General features: G+C 41.1%; 2 protein-coding genes across 2 annotated transcripts in view; one reads left to right on the top strand and one right to left on the bottom strand.

The window, feature by feature from the left end:
- Positions 1 to 4,240, top strand: part of KIAA1257 (KIAA1257 ortholog) — a 53,414-nt gene extending 49,174 nt beyond the window's left edge. The window contains exon 18 of the mRNA XM_029284229.1: positions 4,064 to 4,240. Within this exon, the coding sequence (XP_029140062.1) occupies positions 4,064 to 4,107 (44 nt within the window). The 3' untranslated portion in view covers positions 4,108 to 4,240. The remainder of the gene's footprint in view (positions 1 to 4,063) is intronic.
- The window catches only part of ACAD9 (acyl-CoA dehydrogenase family member 9), a 25,680-nt gene continuing 18,748 nt past the window's right edge, over positions 2,865 to 9,796 (bottom strand). Inside the window, exons 12-18 of the mRNA XM_015816422.1 lie at positions 9,342 to 9,470; positions 9,061 to 9,140; positions 6,975 to 7,095; positions 5,208 to 5,285; positions 4,798 to 4,926; positions 3,794 to 3,866; positions 2,865 to 3,120 (exon numbers count right to left, since the gene is read on the bottom strand). Coding sequence (XP_015671908.1) covers positions 3,020 to 3,120; positions 3,794 to 3,866; positions 4,798 to 4,926; positions 5,208 to 5,285; positions 6,975 to 7,095; positions 9,061 to 9,140; positions 9,342 to 9,470 — 711 coding nt within the window. The 3' untranslated portion in view covers positions 2,865 to 3,019. The remainder of the gene's footprint in view (positions 3,121 to 3,793; positions 3,867 to 4,797; positions 4,927 to 5,207; positions 5,286 to 6,974; positions 7,096 to 9,060; positions 9,141 to 9,341; positions 9,471 to 9,796) is intronic.

The following is a 9,796-nucleotide window of genomic DNA, read 5'->3' as shown; positions in this document are numbered from 1 at the left end:
TTTTCAGCCAGAGCATACGTCTTCCAGTGATGTTGGACGCCATAGCCCTGGAAGAAAATCTAGCGGCCTGCAAAGATGCGTCTGATGCATATTCAGTGGCTGCCACCATTTTGCTGAGATCCAAATGTGTGCGGACATCCTCCGCTGGAACCCGGGCTTGGAGCTCCCGGAGCCAGGTGAGGGCGGCCCTGGTGAAAAAAGAGGCCGAAGTTGCGGTCCTGATCGCCCAGGCAGCCGCCTGGTGCGTTCTCTTGTAGGTGGACTCGCACTTACGATCCTCAGCCTTAAGCGCCTCTGAAAACTCACCCGATATGGCTGTGGCCGATACCAGGGGCCCTAGTGGTTCGTCCACCTCCGGAATGTCTAATGCTTCCTCCAGTTCCTTGGCAACATTATACAGTTTTTTGTCTGTGTTACCTGGTAAGGGAAGTGACGCCGGAGAGGACCACTGCTTCTTGATTGCGGTCAGAAACAGGGAAGGACAGGGAACACGGTGCTGTGTTGCTACAGGTTCAACGTAAACTGGAGCCGCCTCCGGATCTGGAAGAGAGGGAGCCTCTGTTGATGAGGATCCCTGACCTAGATAAGCCATAGACGTGGCCTTATGCAGGATGGTGACAAAAAAGGCAGGGTTAAATAAGCCTGTAAATGTAGGAGTCTCTGGAGGAACGTCCTCCTCCTCAGACATTACGATTTCCTGACCAGGGGGAGGTTGGTTGAGGTATGAGTCCTCAGAAACCACAGACCCAGAAGGAGAAGATGGGGCATAATGAGCCTCCACCTCAGGTTGGGAAAGAGGGGTTGGAAGTGAAGATGCTGGCCTAGCCGTCCTGGCCCTAGCGTCAAGGGCATGGTCGACTGTTTGTTTAATCAATAGCATCAAACGCTCTTCTGAAAGGAAGGGAATTGGTTCTGCTGGGCGGAGCCCCGCCGCAGTAGGTGTAAAGGTGGCCTCAGGACCCCCCTGCGCTGACCTGGACGTAGAGGGTTGTGGAGCCGGGGAAACCTGGACCACTCCGCCCTGTGCTGGGGGGGAAAAGCAATCCCCACTGGAACTCCTAGAGGCAATTCTAAGTTTAACTCCGCAGACCCCTGGGTCTCCAGCCTAGCTCTCTTCTGTGCTTTGGAGAACTCCTTTTCCAAGGCTTGGTGCCTCCTGGTAGCATGTTTATCAACCTGTTTAGATGTTTTGGCGGTAGAGCGGCTCTTATGGGTCGCTTTACCAGTGCCCTCCGGACCAGGAGTACCTGATGAGGAAGGCGGGGCACTCATTGAGGAAAAAGAAGTTTCCTCCATTTTCCTACAACCTTGAAACATAATAGGGGGCTTCCGTTGTCAGGAAAATGCCAAACACTGGGTAAGGACAGACGGACTGCAGGGACGCCTGGAACCCAGGTATAAACCCGGTTGGATAAGGACAGGTACGCTGCTGGGGGCACCTGGAATCCAAGGGAGAAACTAAGTACGAATAAGGACAGACACTCTATAAGGGGAGCCTGGAATTCGTACTGAAAATACTGTGGATAAGAACAGACACGCTTATGGGGAGTCTGGAATCCCAGTACAGTGCCAATCAATCCGTGCCAATTAATCAATGCCAAATGAGGACCAGGAGACACCAAATTTCCAAAGACTAAGGAAGGGAACTGCCTCAAAATGCAGAAATGAGTAACACAAAATGGCGGCCTCACTAAGATGGCGGCCTACCTCCCTACAGGAATATGATCACCCAGAATGACCACCCTTGTAGAAGGGGAGAACTCGTGTGTCAATCGGGAAAACTGTGTCAGTTCTCAATTTAGATCACTTCTTCACACTGAATAGGCAATTTCAAAATTATTTTGAAAGAATTGAGGTCTCAAAATGGCTGCCGCGGCCTATGCAAGGCCCACGAGGCTCAAAATGGCGTCGCAGACGCAGGCCGGGGCCGGGGAACCGTTTTCACTCCCCCCCCCACACTGAGAAGCCTCTCACGCCGATCAGCAACGAACGGAGGAATCGGGGGAAAATAACTTTATTCAGTCCCCTAGGGCCGTTGAAGTCGCCGATCGAAAAAAGGAGGCCAAGCGCGCGCGCGCACACACCTCCGCGATCGAAATAACAAATTTGAAATACACCCGACGATCTCTCCAAAGGGACTGCAGCCGCAGCCCCGTGAAGGAAAGAACGGCGCCGAAGCTAATCCAGGGATCTCCCCCCCCCTTTTGCTCGGCGCGAAACGCGCCCGAATTAATGGAGCCGCAGCCGCGGACTCCGAGAAGGTTAGACTCAGAGAAAGACACCAGCCGATGTCTTCCTAACGGAGAGAGGCCGAATCGCCTCCCGGGCTCGCCCCTTCCCGTTTAATCAACCCACGGAGCCGCAGCCGCAAGCTCCAGTGGGCTTGAGGTGATCTGAGACCAACAGCCGTTGGCCTCCTTCCTGGGAAGAAGCAGTCCCGTTCGATTCCCTGCAGGCCCAACCCAATTTGAGAAATGAGCTGAGAGACTAACAGCCGTTAGTCTCCTTGTGAACACCCACAGGGATTGTTGAGGGGAAATAGAGAAAAAAACCGAATTAGGTGCAAGCACAGGTGAAAATTTTAAGATTTTAAATTGGGAGGGGAATGGAGATCCACCAATGACTGTACCTGCCTAGAGCCAAACTTGCAACGTCTGTCCTGGGCAAGATCAAGTCAAAGACTGGAGATCACGATCCAGGACGGGCGTGGCAACTTTGGCTGACTTGATCTGATTGGGCAGGAATACAGTCTACTACCCAATGGTGGAGTCTCCATCTCAGTGCTGGAGAAGGAGGGAGGAAGGAATGGATAGATAGATAGATGATAGTAAATCATCAACTGGAAGCAGGCGTATGTATGTTATTACTTTATTGTATTTTATAAAATTGCACTGTAGAATATGAAACCGTATATGTTATTAGTCAAGTAATTTGCCTCAGATCTAAGAATATACCTGAGGATCCAATCTGAATACATTCAGTTACTGTGTTCTCTGGCTCCAGTAATATTTTTCAGCTTTCAGAAAGTTCTGTTTAGCGGGTGTGAACAAATATAACTTCTTTTTTCCAGAACCTGATTTGCCACTTTTTTAATGCTGTCATCCAGGTTTTCAGGAGAATCTAGAGATAATGGAAACAGAAGGAATTGTTCCTTTAAATACAACACCTAAATGAGAAACAAGACAGTATATACAAGCTGCTAAGCAGCTAGCAACAAGTGCATATTCTTAATTAAGGGAAAGAACGTATTGTTGGGAAAAATGAAAAGCCTGCTTTGACCCACGTTCTAAAGGAACGGGTTCAACTGGTACATAACCTGAAGTTACGCAAGGGGTCTCCTAGCCAGGACTGCTAGCTTCTTATTGAGCAGGGGTTGTGAGTCCAGAAGGATCCCCGGATTGTGCCCAGGGTCTATGTGGGGCAGTGCCATCCACCCAGAACCAAAGACAGCAAGTTCCCAAATCCTGATGGTCTCAAAACCTAAAATCACATAATCTTGTCAGATCTTGTCAGTACCTGGCTAATCTAGGCTCAGAAGTGGACCAAGGTCAAATCTGGTTAATAATTGGATAGAAGATTTTGAGAGGGTATCAGATCAATAAGCCAGATCCAAAAGTCCACCCCCCCCCAAAAAAAACTGGAAAAACAATGACAAGCCATCTTCCCAGCAATGGCAACAAAATGTCACATCCATATCCATGAAATCACCAGGAATAAACTTTTACTTGAAGGATTTTTAAAGATACTTTGTTACAGCTGAAGCAGCAATACTGAAGTTAATTGCAACACTTACCTTTTTGTAATGATACTATTGTATAATTATTCTCAAAACAAGCTTCAGTGCAGAAAATATTTGCAAGCAGCACCTAGAAATCAGTTAAGTTATTAGTGGTTTGAAGTGATTCTGTTCCTAAGTGTACTTCAAGAATTTTAATGCAGTTATCCTGATATATGTGGTTTGGTCGCAAAATTGGCTTATCGAACTCTAGGTACACTATATATCTGTTTAGCAAATAGAAACTGACTTGCTTTCTCTTTCTCTCTCCCTCCTCCCCCTCCATAGTGCCTGTTGCCTCACAGCTGAATAACCCCATGACTGAAATTTGAAAGATGAATAGAAGAGTTTTTTTATTAGTTGCCGGTACAATAATCAGAATCTAATAATAAATTCAAACCTTCTGAAAAAAATCCTTTAATTTTTACAGTTTGTTTAATGTTTGGTTTTGTAATCTGACAATCAGCTTGAAACATTGGCTTTGTCCTTTAAGACAAGGGGTCCCCAACCCCCAGTCCGTGGACTAGTACCGGCCCGTGGCATGTCAGCAACCAGGCCACATAAACAAGGAAAGCCCCATCCACAGGATGCAGGCAGCACACAAAACCACACCCCCTCCGGTCCGCAGAAAAACCTCTCTCCATGTAACTGATCCCTGGTGCCCAAAAGGTTGGGGACCTCTGCTTTAAGACATACTTCTAGCGGAAGAAGAATAAATTTGCTAATTCATTGTTAAAAAGCCTACTGTAGCTCATCTGCTAGTGGACGCAGGATAACCAAAAATAACATGCTAGGCATGTTCATCTCCAATATCTATATGCAAACTTTGTACATGGGGCTCCATTTAGCTGATAACCGTAAGAAAATTATTTTTTATTATTTTTAAAATAATACTACAACTGGAAATCAACATAAACCTTGTTTTCAGTTAAAGTAAAAATAATCTGAATTTCCCCCTTCTGTCTGCTTTATTATATTGTCATTTAATTTCATCATATCTTTAAGACATAAAACAAACTCACCTCATGATCATGATTATTCAAACCAATGCAGATAGATCGGCTAGCCCTGGATATGACTGCAGTCATTGCATATAAATTAATAACAATGTTTGCCACTTTTTTAAGTACCATCTGCTCATCCACAATAGTCTAGTATTAAAGAAAAGAGTAATAATCACTAGCCATAATGAACTGTAATGATTTTAAACAAATATAGTAATCATTGCATTGCTATACTGATATGCATCTTGTAGGCTATATTAATTTCAAAATTGTCAGATTATGGAAAACAATCAGATTTATGTAAGGTAGTGTTTTAGTGGAAGGAAACTTCAGACATTTAATTTCCCTAGATTAGGATATAACAACAAAAAGGTGAGAAGACAAATAAAAAAACCTCTGATTTATTATTCTGGTCAAACCATGTTTACCTTGCCAAACCTTATTAGTAAACTTTCAACTATCTTGCCAAACTCAAAGATGTTTTGTTCAAGTTTCTTAACACTTTCCTGCAAAGAAAAAAAAAATTAGACACTATTTTCATCTCAACTTGAGAGATGGTCATAAGGTACATGACTGGGTAATTTTTTTTGGTCTTGAGTTTAATGGCTCATATTATGCACACGATGTAGATAGCTATTCAAAATCAATATGTCAAGAAAATAATTGATCTTTTGTTGGTTTGTTGATTTTAATACAAGCAGACTTTTTATTAAAAAGAGAGAGTAGGTGGTCAGAAGGAAGAACATATGTTTTTAAATGTGTTAAAGAAACCAAAGCAGAGTTAATGCTTTGACATAGTTTTTGCAATGAGATTATCTTTTAAGTTTCAAACGTTTTTTTTTCATAGTTCTTTCCATTCTATTACCAACCCAGAAAATATATTTGCTTTCTTAATTGCATGCAGGCTGAAGAACTCATGGAGATCAGTAAAAATGACCTTGCTTAGCCAGTAACTTTTATCAGCTTTACACGGGCAGCCAATTGAAATACACATTTCAAATAAATACTCCTTATTCCATAAAAGGGTCATTTAGCTCTTTTCACACATCAAATTCCATGGCTTCGCTATTAGGCATAAATATGATACTGATACCAAGAACAAGGAATGTGACATATGACTGAAGCATTATAAGGTAGTTTAGTAAAGCAATCCAACCGCAGTTTGGTTTGTATTTATATTAACTGATACAGGATTTGGTAAATACAAATAATTGCATAAATTTAACAATTTCTCAGTGAAGTAATGAGTTTCTAAGCTTACGCAAAAACTCCAATGTAAACACCAAATTAATTTTATCTTATTTATATCATTCCTTTTCTAAAATGTAAATAGCAGGATAAAATATTAATCATTTGAAAAAAGTTTTCATTGACAGCAGCAAGAATTAAGCATACACAAATTATCGTGGGAAAAAATACATTGAAGCTGGAAATCAGCAAGTCAATTCAGTAAAAATAGTTAGACAAAGAGGCCGTATAAAAGATTACATGCTTTTTATGTGGACAGTCCCAAGTTCTCCAGGCAAGTTTTCCAAGACGCAGGAAAGCTATTGGCAGCCAATTTGCAGGATGTACTTAACCGAATCAATGAAATATCAAATGTACCATGCAAATCCAACAGTTGGCTATTTCCAGATTAAGATCCTGGTTGAACTAACCCCAAAGTACTTGCATTTAATGGTAACGTGACTCCATGTAGCCAGGCTCAAAATCACAAGAATAATCACAACTACTATTATGTTTCCTAGTTTATTTTATTTTTATCCCCCTAAAAAAAAACAAAAAACAAACCCACCCACCACCAGAAGCTACAAAGGATCATTTGTAAAAAAAAAAAAAGTCCCTTCATAGCCAAATGGGCTATTCCCCCTTTAAGAAGGAACTACAGCAACTAGACTGCGCAGAAGGGGGCAATTTTACCAGTAAAGGACTAAATGATCAAAATGCGCTTTTCAATCTTAGCAACTTTTTTAAGATGTGTGAACTTCAATTCTAATAGCATTTTCTGCAGCCAGAGAATTTTGAAAATAGAGATCCATACCTATTAAAATTGCCAAGGTTGGAAAATACTGGCCTAAACTATGTAAAATCAACCGTATTTTGTTTCCTAGCTAATAAATGGAAGAATTTGGTATTGCACTAAAAAGCCTGGAGGACTGTAATAGGTGTATCATTTTTCTACACGGAACACTTACTTTGAGACTGGGATGAACTTCTCCTCCATGCCCCATTACTTCTATGCTTGGAGGCTTGCTGCCAAACAGACTGCCCACAAGTAGATTCCATATCACTTTTACGTTTCTTTTCTTGAATTCTCTGCAGGAGAATAATTGTATTAAATGGCGTACCCATGTAATACTGTGCATAATTGTCCTTTTTTTCTTCTTCACCTAAGTACTCAGTTTATTCAATATTTGTTTCCCACTACTTTTCATTCCTCCAAATTACTGCAGCTTTGGTTCATGAGGGGAGATGGAGGGCAGGGAGCCACACTTGTCAGCACAGGAGCAGCCTTAAGTACGATGTGACAAGAACTCTGCTCTGGAAAAAAATATATGAGACTCCTGCTTTTGGGGGGTATTCGGGTATTCAGTGGCATGAGGTGAAAATGCATCTTAAACTTCAGCCAAACCTAAGGCGCCCCAATGAATTAAGAGTAATCAAACTGTCTTGGCTGCTTTGATGGCCACTGTCAAGTATCAGTTGTCTATGAAATGTGCTTTGTATATGCCTGGATTTACTTTTAACCTACCAACTACCCACCAAATTGATTTGGCTGCCCATCTTACACACAGTACATTATTCTGGGTGGCTTACAATAATCAGCAAGAAAACAATATAAGTAAAACTCTATGAACAAAACAAACAGAAATGGAGTAACAGTACAATAAATGAGGTAATCTACAACAAATTCACAATATTTGGGTATGTCTAGTCTAATGAAGAGAAGGACGAGGGGGGACATGATAGCAGTGTTCCAATATCTCAGGGGCTGCCACAAAGAAGAGGGAGTCAAGCTATTCCCCAAAGCGCCTGAAGGCAGGACAAGGAGCAACGGGTGGAAGCTAACCAAAGAGAGAAGCAACCTAGAACTAAGGAGAAACTTCCTGACAGTTAGAACAATTAACCAGTGGAACAACCTGCCTCCAGAAGCGGTGAATGCTCCAACACTGGAAGATTTTAAGAAGAGACTGGACAGCCATTTGTCCAAAATGGTATAGGGTTTCCTGCCTGAGCAGGGGGTTGGACTAGAAGACCTCCAAGATCCCTTCCAACACCACCACCACCACCACCACCACCACCACCACCACCACCACCACCACTACTACTACTACTACTACTATATAAGCCACAGCTATGTTGGCCTCATCTTATATCCTGGTCTGGATTAGAAAGATCATGGCCTTCATTTCTTAATCCTTGCAATATTTTCAAACATGATACAGGTAGTCCTTGACTGCCAACCATTTGCTTGTTTGAAGTTACAGCGGCTCTGAAAAAAGTGATTTATGACCGTTTTCCCACACTTACAACCGTTGCATATGCTATGGTCGTGTGATCAAAATTTAGACTCCTGGCAGCTATATGTATTTATGATGGAGTCATGTGATCACATTTTGTAACCTTTTGGCAAGCAAAGTCAACAGAGAAGCCAGATTCACTTCACAACTGTGGCAGAAAAGGTTATAAAATGGGGCAAAACTCATTTAACAATGAAAATTTTGGGTTCAACTGTCATAAGTCAACGACTGCCTGTATAGGTAAAAATTCTGACATATCATAGCTACTGAGGTATCAGCAGAAACAGCGAGTTCTCATCTGCAAAATCCTTATTATCAGATAAGCTACTTCGAGTTTCCTTGATTACATACCCTTCCTACTGAATTGATACCAATTCATAGCATCATTAGTTAAATGACCAACATAACAAACATATTTTGTAGTTTTTATCAAGTTACAATAAGCTTAACTTTAAGGGAGAATATTTGTAGCACAGGGTTGAAAGGGGGGTCCTTGGTGCTCTCTGAACTTGGCTGTTGCAGACATTTCATTACCCAAACTAGGTAACATCGTCTGACCTAGTAAAACTTACTTTAAAACTTTCCTTCCAGAATAATACAAATGGACCATTATTAAAACAATCTATTAATGCAAGCTGTATATCGTCAAGAAAAAAAAGTTGGAAGCATTATTTTCCTTTAGTGCTGTTCCTACTGATCAATTTTCAATCTACATCCAGTATTAATTCAGTTAATATGATTATTTAAAAGAATTACATACTTTATTTTTTCAGTTAAGATTTTGCCTGCATATTGCATGCCTGTCAAAGCAATATACATCCTCAAAACTTCATTTGTTCCCTGAAACAGAAACAGAAATATTTGAGCAATTTAAATCTGTACTAAAGTCAGACTTGTATTAAGTGTTATTTCTGTCAACAGCTTGCAAAGATACATTTAAATGTTGTTCAAAGTTTAAACGTGCCTTATTGTTATAAGACTATGGAATAGTTGTTATGATGTATTTTCTCTGAAAGCGTAACTATAAGAATTCATATTTACCTCAAAAATCATAAGTATCCTACAGTCCCGGAGATAGCGCTCATATGGATAGTCTTTTATGTAGCCAAGGCCTCCAAGAATTTGTAGCGCTTCACTCACACAAACCCAAGAACCTTCAGAACTGAACACCTGTCCGTAATCGTAGAAAAAAACCCTGTTATTCTTACATAAGTGAGTGTTTTTTAAAAAAACTTAGCAATATAAGAAGCACTTTAGTTTAAGTTATTATTAAATTTTGTCATGCTAGTGGGATGAAGATGTCAAACCATATTTGGAATTATGAAAAATAGCATGGGCTTTTAAAATGGGGATAGATTTATGAATAACAACTGCTGAATTCTACAGAATGTGAAGATATGAGCTATTAATTTTTGCCTCTCGCAAGTGTTGTTCATAATAAAAATGCATTCATTTTAGACTTCTGGACTAAGCAAACAGGAATATGCTACCAAGTT

Source organism: Protobothrops mucrosquamatus, unplaced genomic scaffold (genome assembly GCF_001527695.2).
Source record: "Protobothrops mucrosquamatus isolate PMUCROS unplaced genomic scaffold, P.Mucros_1.0 scaffold449, whole genome shotgun sequence".
Classification (NCBI taxonomy): Eukaryota; Metazoa; Chordata; class Lepidosauria; order Squamata; family Viperidae; genus Protobothrops; species Protobothrops mucrosquamatus.
Note: the sequence above shows the minus strand (reverse complement) of the source record. Positions and strands in the feature narration are given on the sequence as shown.